Source organism: Sus scrofa, chromosome 4 (genome assembly GCF_000003025.6).
Source record: "Sus scrofa isolate TJ Tabasco breed Duroc chromosome 4, Sscrofa11.1, whole genome shotgun sequence".
Taxonomy (NCBI): Eukaryota; Metazoa; Chordata; class Mammalia; order Artiodactyla; family Suidae; genus Sus; species Sus scrofa.
The window spans coordinates 90,324,914-90,350,316 of record NC_010446.5 but is presented as its reverse complement, the minus strand read 5'-3'; the positions used below and the strand labels follow the sequence as shown (position 1 = coordinate 90,350,316).

At 47.6% G+C, this 25,403-nt stretch overlaps 2 protein-coding genes across 3 annotated transcripts in view; both read left to right on the top strand.

Moving 5' to 3' along the window:
• The window catches only part of ATP1A2 (ATPase Na+/K+ transporting subunit alpha 2), a 29,725-nt gene extending 20,724 nt beyond the window's left edge, over window positions 1-9,001 (top strand). Inside the window, exons 16-23 of one of the 2 annotated variants that reach the window (XR_002343034.1) lie at window positions 46-214; window positions 426-580; window positions 857-980; window positions 1,187-1,332; window positions 1,536-2,369; window positions 5,194-5,295; window positions 5,394-5,485; window positions 6,741-9,001. Coding sequence is in view for 1 of the 2 variants with exons in the window: in NM_001171541.1 (NP_001165012.1) it covers window positions 46-214; window positions 426-580; window positions 857-980; window positions 1,187-1,332; window positions 1,536-1,666; window positions 5,194-5,295; window positions 5,394-5,485; window positions 6,741-6,769 (948 nt within the window). In the remaining variant the exon portion in view is untranslated. 2 annotated transcript variants of the gene reach the window in all.
• On the top strand, window positions 18,075-25,032 carry LOC110260485 (sodium/potassium-transporting ATPase subunit alpha-4-like). Its single transcript, XM_021090811.1, has 5 exons — window positions 18,075-18,251; window positions 18,435-18,494; window positions 20,841-21,044; window positions 22,107-22,220; window positions 24,844-25,032. Exons 1-5 carry the CDS (start codon window positions 18,102-18,104, stop codon window positions 25,030-25,032), a joined length of 717 nt encoding a protein of 238 aa, XP_020946470.1. The 5' UTR covers window positions 18,075-18,101.

Sequence of the window (25,403 nt, the reverse complement as noted above, 5' to 3'; positions counted from 1 at the left end):
TGTGCAGAGGCCGCACCCCCAGCTCTGGCTCTACCTTCTTCCCAGGGAGCCATTGTGGCGGTGACGGGGGACGGGGTGAACGACTCCCCTGCGCTGAAGAAGGCGGACATCGGCATCGCCATGGGCATCGCCGGCTCTGACGTGTCTAAGCAGGCGGCCGACATGATCCTGCTGGACGACAACTTTGCCTCCATCGTCACGGGTGTGGAGGAGGGTGAGGAGGGGCGTCTGAGTCGGCACATCTGCATGCCGTGCCTTTTGCCCCAACTACAGATCGACTCAGGATGTTGGGCATCCACTGCCTGCTTTTGCTGCGCTCAAACACAAAACCTCCCTCTGTCAGAAAGATGGGCGGCCACGCTTCAGGGGCTAGGGGTGGGGAGGGTCCTTCTAATCTCCCTGATGCCCTCAGAGCCTCCCCACAGGCCGCCTGATCTTTGACAACCTGAAGAAATCCATCGCCTACACCCTGACCAGCAACATCCCCGAGATCACCCCCTTCCTGCTCTTCATCATCGCCAACATCCCCCTGCCTCTGGGCACCGTGACCATCCTCTGCATTGACCTGGGCACCGACATGGTGAGGCCAGGGGTTGGAGGAGAGGGCGGGAAGGCCATCACGGGGGCACAGTGGGCAGGGATGGGCAGCAGATGGAAGGAGAGGAGCACTGGGGGTTAGGTGAGCAGGCCAAGAGGCTGGCAGAGAAGACGAGCACAAGGCCTGGAAGGGGACAAGGTCTTAGGTCTTAATAAGTGAATCGTGTCAAGAATTCTTCACTGCCAATCTGCCGATTGTCCTCTGCTCCCATCATCTCCCGTCAAACACTCTTCTCTCCCGCACCGCCCTCTCCCTCAGGTCCCTGCCATCTCCTTGGCCTATGAGGCGGCTGAGAGCGACATCATGAAACGGCAGCCGAGGAACCCGCAGACTGACAAGCTGGTGAATGAGAGACTCATCAGCATGGCCTATGGACAGATCGGTGCGGCCACGCCCTGGGCTGAGGAGGGAACCCCAAGAAGAGGCTTCTCCCAGCTTTTGGAGGGATGATCCCCCTGCAAAATTCCAGGACAGGGGCCAACTCCCTGAAGGTCAGGGATATCTACCTCCAGCCCATAGGGGCTGGCCCCATCCTGCTCCCTTCTCTGACCCAGACCCTGCCCTCTGTCCTTTGCCTACCACCCACAGGGATGATCCAGGCACTGGGTGGCTTCTTCACCTACTTCGTGATCCTGGCAGAGAACGGCTTCCTGCCTTCACGGCTACTGGGAATCCGCCTTGATTGGGATGACCGATCCATGAATGACCTGGAGGACAGCTATGGACAGGAGTGGGTGAGTGGGGCTGTGTAAGTGCGGATGTACGCCTATGAGGGGGGGCGCTGAACGCCTGCCAGGCGTGGTCAGCTGTGGCCAATGGGACGGGGGGCTAAGGGTGGAGAAGGGCCCAGCGTTTAACATCTGCCCTGGGCCACCCCGCACTCTGATCCTTCTCTTTCCGCTCACACACTCACCTCTCTCTGCCCGCCCTCCCTCAGACCTATGAGCAGCGGAAGGTGGTGGAGTTCACGTGCCACACGGCCTTCTTTGCCAGCATCGTGGTCGTGCAGTGGGCGGACCTCATCATCTGCAAGACCCGCCGCAACTCAGTCTTCCAGCAGGGCATGAAGTGAGCGCCGCCCACCGGCCCCGCCCACTGCACAGAGCGCGTCGCCACTCCCACCTCACCCCCAACCTAGATCTGCTAGGGTTGTAGTTGCCCAGCGGTATATCCGTATCCGTGTTGGAAGTAGATGCAAGGAGAGGAAGAAAGGCCATGACTATTTCTGATGGGTTTTAATTTTGCTCCTAAAATCTCCTTCATTATGGTCTCCTTTCATCTTCTTTCCTTTTCCTCTTCTCCCTTCCCTCTTCCTCCCTGCCTCCCTCCGTCGTGCACTTTAATGACCCCACCCTTGGCCCCACCCCCACCTTTGGCCCCGCCCTAAATACGTGGTCTCCTGTGCTCCGCTCCACTCAGCAGGTAGCTGCAGTTTGTAGCGCTTGTCTTGTGGTGATGGTGGTGGTGCAAGCTGCCCAGAGTCAAGTTCAGGGCCCTCTTATAGTGTGATTTACTGATCAGAGACATTATCAAACCTCACAATAGCTCTGCGAGGTGGATATGATTTTCATTTTACGGATAAGGGACCCCAGAAAAGGTTAAATGGCGTGCCCGAGGTCACCCAGCTGGGAATGGTTCACCCAGCCCTGTCCCCAAAGCCCAAGCTCGCGGCTACTACACGGGGGGGGCTCGCCTGTCACAGAACCTGGCACCTGGAGGGTACTCAGTGATTCGTCTGCGATTCCAGCCTGGATGGCAGTTAGTGCTGAAGGTATCGCTCCCTTTCTCTTTCTTTTCTTCTACTGCGAACAATGGGCACAATTTCCCACATGAGTTTTGTCACAACTTCTTAGTTTGAGACCAAAACAAAACAAAACAAAACAAAAAACACACACACAAAAAAAACAAAAAATGATGCCAAAACCCTGGTGAAATTGGTAGCATTTAGGATCCCAGGGAGGGAAGGAGAAATGTCTGTTAGATAAAAATGTTAGCTCGGGAGTTCCCATCGTGGCTCAATGGTCTTGAACCCGACTAGGAACCATGAGGTTGCGGGTTCGATCCCTGGCCTCGCTCAGTGGGTTAAGGATCCCATGTTGCTGTGAGCTGTGGCATAGGCCAGTGGCTACAGCTTCGATTTGGCCCTTAGTCTGGGAACTTCCATATGGCAAGAGTGCGGCCCTAAAAAGACAAAAAAAAAAAAAAAAAAAAAAATCTTTGCACAAAGGAAGGCGATTCCTAAGCTAAAAACGCTAATGAGGACAAAGCAGTGAGGATCCAAGACCCTGGGTGCAGAGTGGGGCCTGCTTACCATACAGGGCAGCATGGGTAACACACAAGAGGAGAACAACCAGACTGGCTAAATCCTGTGCATCCAAGAGGCAAATGGAAAAGAAACTAAACCAAAGTCAGACTGGGACAGAGAAAGAGAACTAATACCAACAATAACCTGGCTCAAGGCAGCCTCAGCACCTTCTGCCCTGCCCCTGGGCACTCCAGACTCACAGGATCCTCTGAGATGCTATTCATATCATCCAAAAAGTGTTATGGAAATCAAGCACTTCCTCTAAGAAGGCGTCAGGCAGAAGCCTCAGTATGAAGAAGAGTGATCCATGCTAATACATGGTTATATTTGGAAGCTGTATCTATTTCTAATTTATTTTATTTTAATTTATTTTATTGTCTTTTTTTTTTTTTTTTTTTTTTTGTCTTTTTAGAGCCACAGGGGCAGCATATGGAAGTTCTCAGGCTAGGGGTCTAATCAGAGCTGTTGCTGCTGCCACCCTACACCACAGCCACAGCAATGCCAGATCTGAGCCGTGTCTCCAACCTACACCACAGCTCACGACAACGTTGGATCCTCAACCCATTGAGCGAGGCCAGGGATCGAACCAGCAACCTCATGGTTCCTAGTCGGATTCATTTCCACTGCACCATGACGGGAGCTCCCTATTATTATTTTTGGCTGCACCCACAGCATGTGGAAGTTCCCAGGCCAGGAATCGAACCTGTGCCAGAACAGCAACCTGAGCCACAGCAGTAACAACGCTGGATCCTTAACCTGCTGAGCCACCAGGGAACCCCTATTTCTAATTAACTTTAAATGGGGAAGTATTCATTACTTGTGAACAAATGCAGCTGGAGAGGCAAAAAACAATTAAAATGTGGCCTTTATAGAAGAAAAGTAAGAAGGATCCTTAGTGAATGAAGAGTTTGGGAACCATTGGCTTAAGCCATGAAGAAGTGCAGTGCATGAGATTATAAAATACAACCAAATGTTCCCCATGTTCCAGAGCTATTATCTCCCGTAATCTTCCCAGCAATCCTAGGATATTAAGGTACAATCTCCTCCAGAGAAGGAGCATGAGGCTCAGAGAAGTCAAGAAACATACTTTCAGCCAGAAGTTGCTAAGTGGCAGAGCTGAGACTAGGCCTCACCTGTCTGTGGCCAGAGCCTCACTCTATCCTGCTCTTCAATTCTGATATAGTGAATATAGATTCAGCACTTCTTATCTAGTGAGCTTTCACTTTCTGAGTATTTTACAGAATTCCCTTTGCTTTTTAGAGCTGCACGCCACAGCATATGGAGTTTCCCAGGCTAGAGATTGAGCCACGTCTGCAACCCACCCCACAGCCCATGGCAATGCCAGATCCTTAGCCCACTGAGCAAGGCCAGGGATTGAACCTGCATCTGCATGGATACTTGTCAGGTTCATTACCACTGAGCCACAACGGGAACTCCCAGACATTCCCTTCTTTACTAAACATTCACAACCAACTACCAGGGAGGTTGTGGGAAACACAGAGAAGGTAGGAGACGGACATTGTCCTGAACTAAAGGAACTTCCAAAGTATCTTGCTGGGGAGACACTCTCACAGGCCACGTGCCTGGAACAATAACAAGACAATAAGCTGCCTGAGGGTGGGCCTCATGTCTCCAGAAGGAAGCTTGCACTGACCACAGCATCTCCAGCACAGGCTGTATCACCCAGTACATAAGAAACAATTCTCTATTTTTCTTTTTCTTTCTTTCTTTGTTTTCTTTTTCTTTTTTTCTTCTTTTTTTTCTTTTTTTTTTTCTTTTTGTCTTTTGAGGGTCACACTTGCAACATATGGAAGTTCCCAGGCTAGGGGTCTAATTGGAGCTGTAGCCACCAGCCCTACACCATGGCCATAGCAACACGGATCAGAGCCACGTCTGCGAACTACACCACAGCTCATGGCAATGCCGGATCCTTAACCCACCGAGCGAGGCCAGGGATTGAACCTGCATCCTCATGGATACTAGGTGGGTTCATGACCTGCTGAGCCACAAAGGGAATTCTGGAAACATTTCTTTAAATGAATGAATATATGTGTTATAAACAACAACAGACGTAAAGTCAGTAAGCAGAAAATTTAGGGACAATCTTTCTTTGGTCACATTAAGCATGAGAAGAGGGTGTTTGAAGAAAGCTTGGGAAGACCGTTTATAGCCCTTCCCTGGCGATTCTTCGCTCCTCTTTCCCTTCCATCACCAGGGGTCGCCCTGGATCTCCGCCCCGCCTTGCCCTCCCCTCCAAACTCGACCTACCCTCCTTTCTTTGTCTTTCCAGGAACAAGATTCTGATTTTTGGGCTCCTGGAGGAGACAGCACTGGCGGCCTTTCTGTCTTACTGCCCGGGCATGGGTGTGGCCCTCCGCATGTACCCCCTCAAGTGAGTGTCTCTTTACAAGGGCGCCCTACTCGAATCCAAGTTCGGGTCCCTTCCAAGCAACCTCTGATGCTCCTGACTCTCTCTTCCGTTTCCTTCAGGGTCACCTGGTGGTTCTGCGCCTTCCCCTACAGCCTCCTCATCTTCATCTACGATGAGGTCCGCAAGTTGATCCTGCGACGATATCCTGGGGGTAAGCACCTCCAAGCCTCACCCCGCCACCCCCCCCACCAAGTGCACCCCCCACACACACCAATGCCGGCCACCCTGCTGGGCTGCAAACCCCAACTCCATTCCTACTGCAGACCCTTGCTCCTTTCCCTCGGCGTCCTGGGAGCCTGCGGCCCCATGTCCCGGGACCCCTGCTTCTGCCAAACCTCTTCTCCCCACCCTCTTCCTCTGAGATTCCAGTCCCACCTAACTCGCTATCGGTCTCTGAGGCCCTCCGCCCTCCACCTGGAATCACAGACCATCAGAATGAGAAGGGCCCTCCCAGGTCATCTCGTCCCACCTCCACTTTTACAGACAAAGAGAGGGGCAGAGGTGAATTCACTCGTGTAGGGTCAGAAAGCCAGGAGCAGCCCCACTGTGCTAGAACCCAGGTCTCCTGATTCTCAGGCATCCACCAAGTGTTTATTTTCCCAAACAAAGATTTTTGATCACTTACCGGAGATTGAAGATGGATGGCCTACAAGCCAAATAGGGCACATGGGATAGTATTTGGTTTGGCTGTCCAAAACAGTGCGGATGTGTTTTTGTTTTGGTTTGGTTTTTAGTTTTGGGTTTTTTTTTTTAACTGGCCCAATATCTACAACTTAGAGGCTCTCACCTAAAATCCACATTTCTGGCTTCTGAAAAATCACCAGAGCCATCAATCCCCTGGCCCCATTCCTGCACAGCAACCCTGGACGGCTGCCTCTTTAGAAACTCCTCTGTTACCTGCACAGCCCCTGTTGGCATTTATATTTTCACCACCAGCCCTCGCTGTGCCCACGCTCCCTTGTGCTAAAAAGAAGTCTCTGCTTTCCCCTAACCCAGGGCCCTGCTCACCGGTGTCCCCTCCCCCATTCTTTTTTTTTTTAATTATTATAGTTGATTTACAATGTTCTGTCCATTTCTGCTGTACAGTGAAGTGACCCAGTCATATGCATTCTTTTTCTCATATGACCTTCCATCATGATCTATCACAAGTGATTGGATGTAGTTCCCCATGCTGTGCCATGGGCCCTCATTGCTTATCTACTCTAAATGGAACAGTTTGCATCTACTAACCCCAAACTCCTACTAACCCTCCCTTCCAATTCACCTGCTGTAGCTGCTTTCCTCAGCCCCTTCCTCAGGCTTCTGTTCCCTAGGCCTAGTCTTAACCACCCAGGCCCCTAGGACATTTGTCTCTGGCCTCCTTTTAAGCTCCCGCTGCAACCCTCACCCCTAATCTCTCTTAACAGGCTGGGTGGAGAAGGAGACATACTACTGAGCCCATTGGAAGGACGAACCAGGCACGGGAAAGATGGGGTGGCCCGGAAGTGTTGGGGAGGGTGGAAGACCCTGGGGTGGTACTGGAGGTGTGGGGGAGAAGACGTGGGGAGAGAGAAGGAGGCCACACAGCAGGCAGGGTTGGGGGAGTGGGTCACTCGGCCTGAGGTGGTTGCTCAGAGGCCTAACCCAGAGCCATCAGCTTAGACACCACGTGTCAGGGGCCCCTCCCCAGACCCTGCTGCACTCTACCTCTCTGAGGAATTGAGGGGTACCCCAGCCCTCCCCAGTCCCTTCCCCCTGCCCACCTCCCACTAGAACAGATCAAGGGGAATGGCAGGAACCTGTCTAAACTGGGAGGAGGGCAACTGTCTCAGATCACCAGTGTCTCTTTAGCCCTCCAGCCTCACCCCACTTCCCACCTTCACCCCCCCTTTGCTTCCTACCCAACTCTGTCCCCTGCCACTCCCCCACCCCACCCCCCCACCCCACCCCCCGTGACCAGGAAATCACAAACAGTCCCTCCGGGTGAGTGCCAGGGCCTGCCGCCAGAAAGGGAAGCTGGCTGGAGAGGAAGCGCCAGAGGAGAGCTGGGTGGACAGGTGGGAGGGTGGGGTGTGGCGGAGGAGGGGGACAGGAAAGGAGAAATGACGTCAATGACAGGACGTCGGACACAGGTGTCTGGGCTCCAGCTTTGTGTCCTGCCCTTTAGAGCCCTCTGCCAGCAGACCAAATTCCCATGTCACCAGAATAGCCACAGAGGCGGGACCAGGAAGCCATCCCAGGAGCTTCACTGCGATGCTGTACCCACGTGCTCCTGGCATTTCCCACTGCCCCTTGGTTTGTGGTCTTTTGGTCCCCGAGGCCCAGGTGTCACAGACACTTTGGCTTTCTCTACCACTCGCTCTTGGTCACACCTGCCCTTTAGATCACTGTGTCCTTAGAAGTTCCAGGTAGCGCTGAGAGGGATGCTTCCAGCGCTCCCCTATCCCCTACTCCCCCCAACCTCGCTTCACGCCCTTCCAGATGAGCCTGTGTCACTCCCAGGCACTGCCAAGCAAGCCCGGGAAAAGCAGGTCCCTGGCCATCAGCTAGAATTGGGATGGAGAAGTTCTCAGAAACTTCCCCTCTTCCAGGAACATACAGAATCAGCTTAGGTCGTGGACATGGTTAGAAGCTCTGGACAATAAGAGGGAAAGAGGCGTTCCCGTCATGACTCAGTGGTTAACAAATCCAACTAGTATCCGTGAGGATGAGGGTTCGATCCCTGGCCTCGCTCAGTGGGTTAAGGATCCGGTGTTGCCGTGAGCTGTGGTGTAGGTCGCAGATGCAGCTGAGATCCCACGTTGCTGTGGTTGTGCCATAGGCCGGCAGCTGTAGCTCCAATTCAGCCCCTAGCCTGGGAACCTCCATATGCCACAAATGCAGCCCACAAAAGACAGAAATAATAATAATAACAATAAGAAGAAGGAAAGCATTAGGAGACCTGCCCTTGACCTCTCAGAGGGCAGGGCTGTTCCTCCCAAGCAAACACCCTTCCCGATAATGATCACAGTGCCCACTTCCCCTGAGGTTCCTGCAGGAAGATGTTTTTCCTTCCGGAGCTCGCTCCCCATCTGCACCTTGCTCTGCAGGCAGCTCTGCCCATTCTCTAAGCCCGGCTTAGAAGGCGTTGGGACTGTCCTGTAGCAAGACACCTAGATGAACCAAGCAAGGGAGAGGGACCCCTAAGGAAAATGGAAGACCGAAGGCAGAAAGGAAGGAAGCACAAAAGACAAACATCAGGCCCCTAAACAACCTCCCAAGGGCTCTTACTTCATTGCACTGGAATTCTGCTTTATCAGAAGTGCCTTGAAATAATGCGTCGTTGCCTTGGGCTTGGAAAACGAAATGGGAAACCATTTTACATGGGGCCCGATTCATTTGAGATTTATTGACCGTGAACAAAAGTTTATCTTTACACAATCAATAAAAATGGCATTTGTTTAGTAAATTAAGAGTATCAACAATATTGCTAGGGGTGGCATATGTAGTCTCTTAAATGATACTTTTTGGGCACTTTAGGACTATCCATTTAGAAATAGTGAATGCATGGGCTAGTTATCATCAGTTCTTATGTATTTGTTAGATAAACATCTGCAAGGCCTTTACTTGGCGACCTTTTGTAAGACATTAGTCTGAGACACTATGTATGTACTTGAAAATAATAAAGTTGCATTTCTTTATGAAAGAAGAAATCCCTTTCATGATTTAGATTTCTCTACTTAATACTTGCCTCCCTCCCACATCATGGTATTGAAACGTGTGCTATGGTAAGATCTGCCTTGTAGAGGAAGCAATAAAGAGAAGGCAGGAGAGGAGCTCCCACTGGGGCCCAAGCGAATTGGTGGTGTCTCTGCAGCACCAGGACACAGGTTTGATCCCCAGCCCGGCAGAGTGGGTTAAAGGATCTAGAGTTGCCACAGCTGCCACATAGGCCGCAACTGTGGTTTGGATCTGATCCCTGGACTGGGAACTCCATATCCCATGGGGTGGCCAAAAAAAAGAAAGAGGGCAGGATATAAAGATTAGAAGGAAAGAATCTGAGAAGAGATGGTGCCAGTGGAGCAAGCGACAGGGGAAGAAGTTCAGATGCAAAATGACCTAGAAGAAAATATAGCAGGGCCTTCCTTCCTCATAGCTGAACCCACGCCAAGTATCATAAAGGTTTTTCTAGAACAGGGAAGAGCCCACAAATCCATGGGCTCAAACCCACAGGGCCATTTCTGCTTTTTTTGTGCCAGACCCAAATCAGGTCACCCTCAATATTTATGAGCAGGTGAGGGAAGGAGATGGTGGGCTGAGGAGCCTCGAGAGTCAACGTCGATTAGGTCTGTACTGTTCTGGTTGCTGTCTTAAAGGAGAATGGAAGGAGAGGTGGATGCAGTCCTTGAAATTCACCTAAGTAGCAAACTTTGAAAACCTTCATGGGAGTTCCCATTGTGGCTCAGCAGGTTAAGAACCCAACACAGTGTCCATGAAGATGTGGGTTTGATCCCTGGCCTTACTCAATGGCTTAAGCTGTGGTGTAGGTCGTAGATGAAGCTTGGATCCCGCATTGCTGTGGCCGCGGTGTAGGCTGACAACCGCAACTCCATTTTGACCTAAGAGAACTTCCATATGCCCAGGCGAAGCCTTAAAAGGGAAGGAAAGAGAAGCTTCATGGACAAAGCATGATGGGCAGCAGGAAGGGATGCTTCTAACCTGGGGATGGAAGGGTGGATGGTGATGTGTATCCCTCCAGGGCTCCCTACTGACAGGAGAGAGGAAGACACTGATCTTACGGCCTTGGAGCTTGGAATACTATCAGAAGTTAGTTCCTGGCCTGTTCATTACCATCTAGCCTCGGGGGTGGCAGTTTGCAGGAGGAGGATGAACTGCATCTCCTTTGTGCTGTAACTATGTCCCACCTCTGGTTGTCCAATCTCATTTCATCACATCTCAGGGCCTTTATTCTGGATGGTCTCTCTGCCAGAAACACTCTTCCCTAATTGTTCACAGGCCTGGCTTCCTCCCTTTGTACGGATCACCGCTTAAACATTCCCTCCTCAGCAAGGCCCTCTCTGACCACATCAAATAAAAGACACACTGGCACCTCTTTCCCCATGCTCTTTGGTTTTATTCATAAACACTAACTACCTCAAATTTAGATAGATAGGTAGGTAGAGATAATGTATAAAATTACATACAGGAGCGGAATGTAATTCATTTCCCTCATGGCGCAGCGGAAACGAATCTGACTAGGAACCACGAGGATGCGGGCTTGATCCCTGGCCTCGCTCAGTGGGTTAAGGATCCGGCATTGCCCTGAGCTGTGGTGTAGGTTGAAGATGTGGCTCGGATCCTGGATTGCTGTAGCTGTGGCGTAGGCTGGCAGCTGTAGCTCAGATTAAACCCCTAGCCTGGGAAGCTCCATATGCCGTAGGTGCAACTCTAAAAGAAAATATATATACACACACACACACATGTACACACACACACACATATGTTCACACACACATGTACACACACACATATGTTCACACACACGCACACACACATATGTTCACACACACGTACACACATGTACACACACACACACACACACGGGCATTCCTGTTGTGGCTCAGCGGGTTAAGAACTCGACTAGTATCCTTGAGGATGTGGGTTTGATTCCTGGCCTCGCTCAGTGGGTTAAGGGATCTGGCGTTGCCATGAACTGCAGTATAGGTCACAGATGTGGCTTGGATCTGGTGTTGCTATGGCTGTGGTGTAGGCTGGCACCTGCAGCTCTGATTCTACCGCTAGCCTGGGAACCTCCACATGCTGCAGGTGAGGCCCTAAAAAAAAAAAAAAAAAAAAAAAAAAAAGGACAAAAAAAACACTTATAATTCATACACACACACACATGTTGTTTGCTTATACTTTTTTTGTTTGCCTGGCTTCTCCAGAATAAGTTCCATGTACACAGGGATTTTTTTTTTTTCTTCACCATCATTATTTACCACCCAAAATAAAGCCTGACACATATTGGGCAATTAATAAATATTGGTTGGATGACTGAAAGAATCCCTTTCATCCAGTAAGATGGAAACTGCTGATAGCTTTAATTTACAGATGAGAAAACTAGGGCTTGGAAAGGCAAAATTGTGTATTCAGTTTCGAAGATGGTAAGCATCAGAGAGAGGATCCAGACTGAGATCAGTCTGGCTTCAGGGGCAGCCCTCTTAACCACCATGCCATATGCATGGGCGCCTGCAGGAACAGAAAACCCGTGGGCACAGAGGGAGCCTGACTACATAGCAACATGCTATTTCATGAACTGGGGAGGCTGTGAAAGGGGCCAGGGTTTTGTGGACAGGAACATTTGAGCAGCAGGGGCTGGGCAGACCCAAGCAGCTAGAACCAGAGAAAGGGAAAGGACGTGACCTTAAAAGATGCAGTCGGGGGCTAAGAGTCAGCCACCTGCTAGAGGATCTTAGCAAAAGGATGAGAGAATCTTACGCTGGGATGTGGTGTTAGAAGTTCAGGCCAACCTCTGACCCGGGCAGATGTGATTTTCATGCCACTTCCTTTTTTTACCTACAGAATAGTAGGTGTGATGATTCATCAGAGACAGCTAATAAGCTAAGAACGCAGCATGGAATAGGAAACATGATTAGATCAATTTCCAAGGAAGACATTTAAAATAAAATGAGTCTTTCAAAGACATTCTTGAAGTTCTTGTCATGGCTCAGTGGTTAACGAACATGACTAGGATCCATGAGGACGAGGGTTTGATCCCTGGCCTTGCTCAGTGGGTTAAGGATCATGGTGTTGCCATGAGCTATGGAGTAGGTCGCAGACATGGCTCAGATCCCACTCCAATTTGACCCCTAGCCTGGGAACCTCAATATGCTACATCCCTAAAAAAAAAAAAAAAAAAAAAAAAAAAAAAAAAAAAAAAAGACACTCTTAGCTCCAGTGAATTCAGTGCAGAATTTTTTCCAAATACTTCAAAGTACATCCTTATATTATTTCAATTGTACTGGAATGTAGGAAAGAATTTTGTATTGCCCAGCCTACTTAGCAAGACAAAAACAGTTTCAACAGAGTTTAATAAAACAAATAACAAACAGATATTGTTAATATATATAACTTGACTATCCCCAAATAGTGGAATGCAAGGACAATATATTATACAGAAAACTAACCACTGATATTCACTAGAAAAATGGGTAAATAATCCTTTCAAAGATGTTAGAAGTTATCGGTAATATCTAATATCTGTTCCTGATGAAAATGTTGGAGGAAAAGCATGTAGGAAACTGCAGTCATATTCAGAGAAGAGAGGAAGGGATTATGAGTCTAGAAAACTGTAACAGCAACTGTAACTAAAGCAGTAGCAACAGCATTTGAAATCTTGGATAAGTTTGTCTTTAAATGGTCTAAATAAAGAGACGAACTAGAAGAAATAAAAGCATATTGTTTTGGTAAAGGACATGATTAAATACCAAAAAAATCCAAGGAAGTCAACCAAAACCAAGCAACAGCAACAACAAAAAAAATCCTAGAAGAAAAAAAATCCTAGAAGCAATGAATTCAAAGCTACAGGGTTGGAGTTCCCGTGGTGGCACAGTGGTTAACGAATCCGACTAGGAACCATGAGGTTGCGGGTTCGGTCCCTGCCCTCACTCAGTGGGTTAACGATCCGGCCTTGCCGTGAGCTGTGGTGTGGATCGCAGACACGGCTCGGATCTTGCATTGCTGTGGCTCTGGTGTAGGCCGGTGGCTACAGCTCTAATTCGACCCCTAGCCCCAGAACCTCCATGTGCCACGGCAGCGGCCCAAGAAATGGCAAAAAGACACACACGCAAAAAAAAAAAAAAAAAAAAGTTACAGGGTATAAGATATTGATCTAAAAAAAAAAAAATTAAAAAAAAATCAAATAGGAGTTCCCATCATGGTTCGGAGGTTAATGAACCCGACTAGTATCCATGAGGACGTGGGTTCAATCCCTGGCGTTGCTTAGCGGGTTGAGGATCTGGCATTGCCATGTGCTGTGGTGTAGGTTGTAGACACGGCTCTGATCCTGTGTTGTTATAGCTGTGGTGTAGGCCAGCGGCTACAGCTCTGATTTGACCCCTAGCCTGGGAACCTCCTTATGCCGCAGGTACAACCCTAAAAAGGCAAAAGACAAAAAATAAAATAAATCAAATATATCCCTAAATATTAGTGAGATCGATAATACAGCACAAAGAGCCTCTACTTAACAACAGAATCAAAATGAATTACAATGAAGACTTAGTGTGTATGACACGGTACTTATTAAAGAAAATTTAAAAACACAAAGAAAGTAACAAAAGCATGAATACATGGAGAGCCAAACTTGATTGCCAATTGGGAAGATAGAATATGGTAAAGCTAAACATTCATTACCACAAAGAGCCAATCCAGTATCAGTTAAAATCCTCACTGTGTTTTTATAAAACATAACATGGGAGTTCCCGTCGTGGCGCAGTGGTTAACGAATCCGACTAGGAACCATGAGGTTGCGGGTTCGGTCCCTGCCCTTGCTCAGTGGGTTAAACGATCCGGCGTTGCCGTGAGCTGTGGTGTAGGTTGCAGACGCGGCTCGGATCCCGCGTTGCTGTGGCTCTGGCGTAGGCCAGTGGCTACAGCTCCGATTCGACCCCTAGCCTGGGAACCTCCATATGCCGCGGGAGCGGCCCAAGAAATAGCAACAACAACAACAAAAAAAAGACAAAAGACAAAAATAAATAAATAAATAAATCAAAAAAAAAAAAAAAAAAAAAAAAACATAACATGGTTGTGGCATTCAGCCACAAAGAATGAGGAGGCAAGAATATCAGAGAGTTTTGTTTGTAAGTAATTATGAAGCAAATGAGTAGATATTCGGGATGCTAGCAGTTTCACCCTAACAGATTTTAAAACATAGCAGACCAAAATGACAGTTATCAAAACTTTAAGAAGAAACCTGAAGATTCACTGTTCAGTTTATTTTTAGGAATTATGTGTGGACCAGTCACTCTGTGCTGTTCTAGGGGCTGAGTATAAATATGGAGAAAACACAATTTAGCAAATTTAACAGAGATTTAACAAATCCACAGATAAATGGGCAGGATAATTTCAGAGGGTAAAAGATGCAGTGAAGCCTGCAAGTGAAGGATCGAGGGCTGCTTATGAGAGTGGCTGTTTTGCATTTGATAATTAGAGAAAAGGTAAACTTTTGAGCTAAGTTCTGTGGAACAGAATGAGGTTTCCGAATATAATTTCACTTGATTATATGTCAAAAACATTGCCTTTAGGGGCCTCCTATGGCCAAGACTGGGCTGAGTTATAGATGATGCCTAGATGAGCTTGGCAATTTTAACTTTAATTCTAACCTTGCTCTTGGGGATTTTATGGTCTACATTAAACACAAAGGCTGGGAGAAAATATTTGCAATGTGTGTGACAAGGGGTTAGAAGCCCTTGGGACACATCAAGAAGGGAAAGAAAACAAGGGAAAAGTGGGCAAATGATAAAAACAATTCAGAAAAGGAAAACGAAGCCCAGAAAGCCAATGAGTGTAAGAAAAAACGCTACCTAGACAATAAAGACATGCAAATTAAAACTGTACAACCCACTATAATGGAAAAAATAAAAATCATTTAAAAATTTTTACAAATAAATAAATTATCATCAAAAAACAAACAAACAAAAAAAAACCCTGTAAGATACCAAGTTTGGCCCATTATAATAGTGAAGAAGAAAATGCTCAAGGTCATCCAGTGTCATCAAAGTTGTGGGGAGGGGATATTTTTTCATCTTGCTGGGATATGGATAAGAAGAGCTGTTTTGAAGAGCTATCTGGTAGGACCTTTTAAGATTTTTTTCTTTCTAAGGCCACACCAGTGGCAAACGGAAATTCCCGGGGCAGGGGTCAAATCAGTCTATGATACAGCTATAGCCACATCAAAGCCAAACCACATCTGCCACCTACACTGCAGCTCTTGGGAAGGCTGTATCCTTAACCCACTGAGCGAGACCAGGGATCAAACCTGCAACCTCATGGATGGTAGTCAGGTTCTTAACCCACGGAGTCACAACAGGAACTCCCCTTTTAAGATCTGAGTTGAGTATCTTATGATTCAGCAACAGGAATCCATTCTACAAAAACTGAAGCTCAAGGGCCAAAACATACTATATATGAGGATGCCACTGCAGCAGTGTTTTTAATGGTAAAAAAGAAAAAAAAAAAAAAAAAGGAAAATATCCTATAAATCTGCCTATAGTGGGAGTGATTGAATAGATCTTGGTCAATACAGAATGTGACATGGCCTTGGCGCCACTAAAAAAAAACCCTTTAGGAGTTCCCGTGGTGGCGCAGTGGTTAGCAAATCCGACTAGGAACCATGAGGTTGCGGGTTCGATCCCTGCCCTTGCTCAGTGGGTTGACGATCCGGCGTTGCCATGAGCTGTGGTGTAGGTTGCAGACACGGCTCGGATCCCGCGTTGCTGTGGCTCTGGCGTAGGCCGGTGGCTACAGCTCCGATTTGACCCCTAGCCTGGGAACCTCCATGTGCCGCGGGAGCGGCCCAAGAAATGGCAAAAAGACAAAAAAAAAAAAAAAAAAAAAAAAAACCCTTTAAATCTTTACATACACAATAGATTGATGAATGAAAGGGGAGTTGAATGACTCTGTAAGAGTAAGAATCCACGTCCTTATAGATACCTATTTGTTTTTGTTTGTTTTTTTCATTTTAGGGCCACACCCTCGGCATCTGGAGGTTCTCAGGCTAGGGGTTGAATCAGAGCGACAGCTGCCAGCCTAGGCCACAGCCACAGCAACAAGGGATCCGAGCCATGTCTACAACCTACACCACAGCTCATAGCAATGCCAGATGCTTATGAACAAGGCCAGGGATTGAACCCACATCCTCAAGGAAACTAGTCGGGAATGAGTTAACTGCTGAGTCACAACAGGAACTCTTTTTTTTTTAGGATACCTATTTGAATAAGAGAAGAGAAAAGACTTGGAAGGACACACTGCCACATGTCGCCAACAGCGGTAACGTCAGCAGTGGGGAATCTAAGTTTGGGGGGAGGGAAAGCGTGACTTTCAGTTTTTATTTCGTACATGTTTAATATGGAAGAAAAAAGAATCTCATCTCTCATCCAATCTATTAAAGAAACAGACTATTATTTGTCCCTGCTGGGAAGGGAAAATTTCTATTTCTGAATCTTGAAGGAGGATTACATCAGCACCAAGATGGATGTGTCCTGATCCAGTCATATTTCTTAAAAGCATGCCACGCCAAAATGCGATTAAATAAATCTTCAGCAATAGAAAGGGGAAACGCATAACCTAAAAAAATGTATAAATGATAGAAATAAATAGCTGCTTTAGATCCTTTTTTGGAAGGAGGGGCAGTATGATTTACATGCAAAACATATATAAAGTTAATAGAGTCATGCCACTTACCAAAATGTCAAAGAAGGTAAATGGAAGAGATAGCTATGTCATATTAAAATGAGGAAACACAGGAGTTCCCGTCGTGGCTCAGTGGTTAACGAGTCCAACTAGGAACCATGGGGTTGCAGGTTCGATCCCTGGCCTTGCTCAGTGGGTTAAGGATCCGGCGCTGCCATGAGCTATGGTGTAGGTTGCAGACGTGGCTCAGATCCCGCATTGCTGTGGCTCTGGCGGAGGCCGGTGGCTACAGCTCCAATTAGACCCCTAGCCTGGGAACCTCCATATGCCACAGGAGAGGCCCAAGAAATGGCAAAAAGACCAAAAAAATAAAAAATTAAGTAAAATAAAATAAAATGAGGAAATACAGGGTTATCACATGGAAAGCATATTTTTACTGTCACTGAAAAAAACCACACATTAAGCCACAAATAAAACTTAGAATACTTTAATTCAAGCTATATGTTGGGCACATACCATAAAAGTCAGACATCGTGCTTTATATAGAGCACCTTGCTTTAATCCTTACTCTTGCCACCTTATGATGTGGAGGTATCCTCATCTAAGGATGAGAAAAGAGAGGCGCAGAGAGGTTAGGCGACTTGCCCAAAGTCACACAGCAGAGGAGCCAAGATTCAAACCCAGGACTGATTCAAAAATCCAAGATCCAACCTATTAGGCTCTCTGACCTTCTACAACCAAAAGCTCAAAGTCAAGGTCAGTGGGAAGGGTGCCTCAACAAAAGCACACTCACACACACACTGCCTGCTTTATTGTTGGAGTTAGCTCTCTACTTCAGAGTCTTGGAAGTCAGCAGGACAGGCTGGGACTTCTAGCCTTGCCTTCAGACCGCAGCGCTCTCTCTGGCAGACCCTGCTTCAATCATCCTCAAACACAGGGACTGAGACTTGGGGATTCTTAGAACATTCCCGAGCCCTTTGTGACCACAGATCTGGGCGTTGCCTGGATGCCACGGGACCTGGAGCTGGGGGACTCCCAGCTCCCTCTGAAGCCCGCTGCACTTCCCACCTGCCCAGGGCCCTGCCGCATCTTCATCACTTAGGCACAGAGTACCCTCCACTCCTCGGTCCCAAGGCCCTCAGCATTTTCTCTCCACCCCTTCTCCCTGCTGTGACTCACCCAGCTCCTCTCACCCCTGCACATCCCCCTTCCTAATACTTCCTCCCGCTCTAGGGCTTCACTGCTGCCCTCCCTCCCTCGCTCTCTCCCTCAGTGCCCCCTCTCTCAGTCATCCATCCTTCCTCTGACCCCAGCCCCTCCTTCCTCCTGGTTCCCCCACCCTTCACTCTTTGCTTTCTTCCCACCAGTTGATCTGGGGGCAGCCATATCCAGCAAAAACTATGGGGCTTGGAGGGAAAAAGAGAATCGTGACGCCTCACGAGCAGAATACCAGCCCAAGTCCTAAGAAGAGTCCTAAAATCAGGGAAAGAAAGATGAAGAGGAAAAAAAAGAAGAGAGATATGGAGGAGCTGAAGGAAGAAGTGGTCCTGGTGAGAACGCCCATCACGGGTCCTGACGAATCATCCTCAGCAGATATTTCTCAGCCCTCAGCCCTCTAATGTGTCACCTTGAGAATGGGTCACACAGGCCAGAGCCAACCCTCTTCCCCAGAATGTTTCCCCTGGGGATGACCTGTCGCCCCCTGTGCCTCAGTAACTCTACTGTCCCCTCAGGATGATCACAAATTAACCTTGGACGAGCTGAGCGCCAAGTATGCCGTGGACCTGAACAAGGTGAGTTAAGGAAGTCCCTGAGGGAGGCAGAGTGTCTTCCTCCCCAGCCTCGAGGCTACTCAGGACAACAGTGGAGCTAGAGGAGTTCCCACTGTGGCACAGTGGGTCAAGGATCCAGCATTGTCTCTCTGCATAGCTCTCAGGTTGCTGCTGAGGCAAAGGTTCTACCCCAGCCCCACACAGGGGATTAAGGATCCAGCACTGCAGCATAGGTCATAGCTGTGGCTTGGATTCTGTCTCTGGCCTGGGAACTTCCATATGTCATGGGTGTGTCCATTTAAAAAAAAAAAAATAGAGTGGAGCTAGTGATCTAGCCCCTAATTTCAAGGTCAATGTTCTCACCCTCAACCTGTGCCCAGCCAAGGACACACACTGGGAAAAAGATGCTGATGGCAGCTACCCCAAAGAGGGAGTTTGGGATTAGATGAATGAGAATGTAAGGTTAGGGCAGCACTTTTCAAACCTTTGTGCTCAGGACCCATTTATACTCATAAATTATTAAGAACCCCAAAGAGCTTTTTGCTTATATAGATTACATCAATCTATAGTTACTATTTAAATTTAAATGGAGAATATTAAAAAGTTCTCCCTAATTCATTTATAAACAAACGTAACACCATTATATGATGGTACAAATAAGATTTTTAGGACTAATGGCTATGTTTTTCAAAACAAAACTTTAGTGGCATTTTACATTTTTGTAAATTGCTTTAACATTTAGTTTTTTAATAGAAGACAGTAGATTCTCATATATATTCAGCATTAAATTTATTGTGCTATCATGCGCCCTGTAGCCTTTGGAAAATTCTACCATATACTCAAGAGAATGAGAATGGAAAAGACAAACAACAATCTAATATTATAATGAAAATTATTTGACCTTGTGGACTCCCTGAAAGTGTCTCGAAACCCCCTGGGTCCCCAGACCACACTTTGAGAACTGCTGGTTTAACAGAAATCATATATTATTGCTATCATCACTAGTTCTGCTGCTGCTACTCTAACCACTAATACAATGGCCATAAATAAATGTAAATAAAAGCCCTCAAAGTCTAAATGCCTCTTAGCTCTAGAATTTCTTCATTGGAGGGGCTTGGGGGTGACCATCCAGTAACCAGGGAGGAACATAGGAGACTGGTCTTGTTTTTATTAAAATTGCGTGTTTTTCAAGGGAAGGTTAGGGAGTGGCTGGTGAGGATTAAGAAGCATTTGTTTTACAGTCCTCTGGCAGGTTCTACCATCAGGAAAAAGCACACAAGTTTGTGCACGAGGCTAGAGTGGCAGTCTACACATTCATGTATGTAGTTGGTATATTTTTCTTATTTTGTGTGTCTTTTTTTGTTTGTTTTTGTTTTGTTTTTTTAGGGCTGCACCGGAGGTGTATGGAAGTTCCTGGGCCAGGGGTAGAATTGGAGCTGCAGCTGCTGGCCTATGGCACAGCCACAGCCATGCCAGATCTGAGCCGAATCTTTGACCTACACCACAGCTCATGGCAATGCCAGATCCTTAACCCACTGAGTGAGGCCAGGGACTGAACCCATGTCCTCATGGTTCCTAGTCGGGTTCGCTACCTCTGAGCCACGATGGGTACTATTTTTCCTATTTCTAAGATAAAAAGTCAGTGTGAATGTCTCTGTGTTATCAACATTATGTCTTGTATCTCATCGTTGCATTAGCCGGCACATTACGCTTAAATCGTTTATTTGAATCTCCTCACTACAGTTGGAGCCCCGTAAGGATGGGGATGGTTTTTATGCACTTTGGTACCCGCCACTGGACCAGGCCCAAGATAGGTGTTCAAAAGATTTGTGAATCAATCCATTAAGTAAAAATTCTTCCTCTCTAAGGAGGCTAACTGATATCCTTCTAGAATAAACATTTTATTTTATTTTATTTATTTATTTTTGTCTTTTTGCTATTTCTTGGGCCGCTCCCACAGCCTATGGAGGTTCCCAGGCTAGGGGTCGAATCGGAGCTGTAGCCACTGGCCTACGCCAGAGCCACAGCTACACGGGATCCGAGCCGTGTCTGCAACCTACACCACAGCTCACGGCAATGCTGGATTGTTAACTCACTGAGCAAGGGCAGGGACCGAACCCGCAACTTCATGGTTCCCAGTCGGATTCGTTAACCACTGCGCCACGACGGGAACTCCTGGAATACACATTTTAGAATCCCACTGATGTTGGAAGAACTCACAGGCTGACCTTCAGAGAACATCATTGGTCCCACGACATATCCTAAGGCTCTAAATGGCAGATCTGAGTTTTGGAGCCAGGTTCTCCTTTGTTATAGCTGCTTCTCTTTTCATGGGTCTCCATCCATCCCTTTGTCTTCTCCACACAGGGCCATAGCCCCGAAGAGGCACAGCGAATCCTGGCTCGAGATGGACCCAATACACTTACCCCACCCCGTAGCACGCCAGAATGGGTCAAATTCTGTAAACAGCTGTTTGGTGGCTTCTCCCTCCTACTGTGGACTGGTGCCATCCTCTGCTTTGTGGCCTATGGCATCCAGATGTATTTCCATAAGGACCCTACCAAAGATAATGTGAGTCCGTTCAACCCCTGCTGCCCACCCCGTCTCTGCTTAGCCCCTGATAACCTTCTGCTCAGCAGCCTAGCACTCCTCAAGACCTCTGGCCCAAATCCCTAATACTCCCAGGACTTTCTAAGGGACCTTCCGTCCCTCCTGGTTGCCCCAGCCTTTTATCTAGAGGGCTCCTGATTTAGTTCCCTGAGATGCACAATTCCCCACCAGAAACTTGTTCTCCTTTGATTATCTTTCCAACTGGTCATCAGAGCACTTTGCCATCCATTCTCTTTCCCAGATTTTTTTTTTTTTTTTTTTTTGCCACCCTGCGGCATACAGAGTTCCTGAGCCAGGAATCAGATCTGAGCCACAGTTGTGACCCAAGCCCAGATCCTTAACTCACTGTGCCTGGCTGGGGGTCGAACCTGCATCCCAGCACTCCCAGGACATCACAAATCCTACTGCGTCACAGACGGAACTCCCTCTTTCCCAGAAGTTTTTTTTTTTTTTTTTTTTTTTTTTTTTTTGGTCTTTTAGGGCTCCACGAATGGCACATAGAAGTTCCCAGGCTAGGGGTCAAATCAGAGCTGTAACAGCCAGCCTACACCACAGCCACATTAACACAGGATCCGAGCTGAGTCTGAAGCCTTCACCACAGCTCACGGCAATGCCAGATCCTTAACCCACGGAGCAAGGCCAGGGACGGAAACTGTGTCCTCATGGATCCTAGTCGGGTTTGTTATCGCTGGGCTGAGACAGGAACTCCCAGAATTTTAACCTCTTCCTCTCCACCTCCCTCACTAGCCACCCTCCACTCCATGACAGCCTTCCTGGAGAGGAAGATAAAGGCTTTCTTGGACCTGAGATTTTGCTGGCCCCTCACCATAGCTCAGGGTTCCTTCACCAGGAAGCCGAGAGAGCCAGGCCTGTCTCAGACTCTCCTCGGCCACTGTGCTCTTGCACTTAGCCCCATGGTTTCTTCCCCCTGGAGGCATGGCCATTATCCTTGTAAGCTGACTTCCTGAGAATGAAGAGGAAGAAAAGGACCTGCTCATGAGCCCCTTGTTTCCCTCCCCCCAGCTGTACCTGGGCATTGTTCTAGCTGTCGTGGTCATCATCACGGGCTGCTTCTCCTATTATCAGGAGGCCAAGAGCTCCAAGATCATGGAGTCATTTAGGAACATGGTCCCTCAGGTAAGACCGGTGTGAAGCATATAGTGGGAGGATGTATAGCATGTGGCCAAATACGTATGTTTCATTTCCCCTGCAGAATTACATCCTACGATGAGGGAACTGAGTGAGGCTGGTAACAAGGGTGATGGTCACGTAGATTTTCCTCTGTCCGGACTTAAAAGTTCCCTGAGAAAAACACAACATCACCTCTGAGGTAGTCTGGTCTGGAATGCACAATCTGAACCCAATGAGCATCATCTGAAGCCCCAAATCTATTGGGATTCTGTTCTAAAAAAAGAGGAAGTGTTCCTGCTGTGGCACAATGGGATTGGCAGTGATTCTGGAGCCCTGAGACTCAGGGCTCAGTGGGTTAAGAATCCAGTGTTGCTGCAGCTGCAGTGTAGGATCCGATCCCTGGCCTGGGAACTCTGTATGCCTCGGGGTGGCCAAAAAAGAAAAAACAAACAAACAAGAGTTCCCATCATGGTGCAGTGGTTAATGAATCTGACTAGGAACTATGAGGTTGCAGGTTCGATCCCTGCCCTTGCTCAGTGGGTTAAGGATCCGGCATTGCCGTGAGCTGTGGTGTCAGGCACAGACACGGCTTGGATCCCGTGTTGCTGTGGCTGTGGCATAGGCCAGTGGCTACAACTTCGATTAGATCCCTAGCCTGGGAACCTCCATATGCCGTGGGAAGCAGCCCTAGAAAAGGCAAAAAGACCAAACAAAACAAAACAAAACAAAACAAAAAACCCAAAAACAAAAAACAAAAATAGTGGAGGTTGAGGAAGGTGATCCTTCACATGTCAATGGCCTTAAAGCCAAAGAATCTGAAAGTATTCCAGATTAAAGGAGGTAAAGAGACATGGCAGCTAACTGTAACACCTGATCTAGACCAAATTCTGGGCTGGAGCAGCAAATAATGCTGTAAAGGACATATTGGGTCAAGTGACAAATCTACAGGCAGCAGATGAAAGTATTGTGTCAACATGAAATTTACTGAAATTGGTAACTATATTATGGTTATTTACTATCCCAATTCTTGGGACATTCACACTGAAGTATGTACGATAAAAGATCATGAGGTATGTATGTATTTGAACTTGCCTTCAAATAGTTCAAGAAAAAACATATTCATGAGTTCCCATTGTGGTTCAGCGGATTATGAAGGATGCAGGCTGTATCCCTGGACCCACTCAGTGGGTTAAGGATCCGTCACTACCACAAGCTGCAGTGGGGGGTCACAGATGAAGCTCGGACCCCGTGTTGCTGTGACTGTGGCGTAGACCAGCAGCCGCAGCTCCAAATCGACACCTGGTCTAGGAACTTCCATACATAGAAGGTTCAGCTCTAAAAAGGAAAGAAAGAGAGAGAGAAAGAGAAAAAGAGGAAGGAAGGAAGGAAGGAAGGAAGGAAAGGAAAGGAAAGGAAAGAAAGGAAGAAAGAAAGAAGGAGGGAAGGAAGGAAGGAAGAAAGAAAGAAAAAGGAAGGAAGAAAAAGAAGTAAAGAAAAAGAAAAAAGAATTCACATGCACACATAGGTAGAGACAGAGAACAAAGAACAAAGCAAAAGGCGTAAAATGTTAACAGATGAATCTGAGTAAAGTTTATACAGGTGTTCCTGGGACAATTTTTATTCTTGCAACTTTTCCAAAAGGTTAGATTATTTTCAAAATAAACTCTTCTAAAGAACCTGGAAATAATATGACCATAGAAGGAGGTTCCTAGGCACAGGGCTGGAACCTCGGAGAGGGACAGGCTGCTAAGTTTTCCAATGACAGGATCATGCTCTGCCATTGCAGCCAGGACCGCCTTCTCCCGTTGCTGTCAACATAACTTAATTCCTTCCTCGGGTAAGAGTTCAGGGGGAAAAATGTCCTGGTAGAATGAGGTCAGAGTTTGGAGACTATCAGTTTTTGCCACCCCAAGACTTAGTGTCTCAAAAAACAAACATAGCATTTGTTGTAATTCTGTGGCTGGGCTGATCTCCTGATCTGGGCTGATCTCAGCTGGTGCTGGATGGTCTCAGATGACCTCATTCACGGGTCTGGGGCCTTGGCTGCTATGTCATGGCCATCTGGGGCCTTTTTCCTTAGGATCTCTCTTCCTTCAGGAGGCCAGCTTGGGCCTGTTCACCATGGTGGCAGAAGGCCAGCCCCAGGATGCAAGCACTTTTGAAGCCTCTGCTTGCACTATATTTGCTAATGTCCTATGGGCCAAAGCAAGCCATATAACCAAGCCTTAAGTGTAGGAATGGAGAGGTAGACTCCCTCTTTTAAGGCAGGAGCATCGAAGGGACCTGCAGACAGCAGTGCTAATAATTTGCAATCTACTGATGAGACCTTCAAGAAGGCTGTGGTGATGCTGCTGTGTAGCACTGGGAACTATATCTAGTCACTATGATGGAGCATGAGAATATGAGAAAAAAAATGTATACGTGTATGTGTGACTGGGTCACCTTGCTGTACAGTAGAAAACTGACAGAACACTGTAAACCAGCTATAATGGAAAAAATAAAAATCATCTTAAAAAAAGAATGATGTGGTGAGCAATGGTTAAGAAAGGGGAATCAGAGGGAAGGAGCCCAGGAGCTGGATCAGGGAAACAAAAACCTTTGGAAATAACCCTGCACTATCTTTCCACAGCACGCTCTGGTAATTCGAGGTGGAGAGAAGATGCAGATCCACGTCCAAGAGGTGGTGGTGGGAGATGTGGTAGAAGTGAAGGGTGGAGACCGAATCCCGGCTGACATCCGGCTTATCTCTTCACAAGGATGTAAGGTGAGGGGACGTGACGCTAAGGAAGGGGCCAAGCCTGGTCTTAGAGCACTGTAGTGACCCAGGCGCAGTTAAATATCGTTTAGGAGTTCCTGTCGTGGCTCAGCGGAAACAAAACCGACTAGCATCCATGAAGATGCAGGTTCAATCCCTGGCCTCGCTCAGTGGGTTAAGGATCAGGCATTGCCCTGAGCTGTGATGTAGGTCACAGACGAGGCTTGGATCCCATGTTGCTGTGGGATCCAACAGCAACCGCCAGCGGCTACCGCTCCGATTCAACCCCTAGCCTGGGAACCTCCATTGTTCAGAACCTTGAGATGTCACAAGTGCAGACGTGGGCTTAAAGACAATAAGGTGCTATGTGTACGTTTGTGTTTCTGTCTGCATGTCAATGATGGTGATGTGGCAGTTAAAGACGTGTCGTCTTT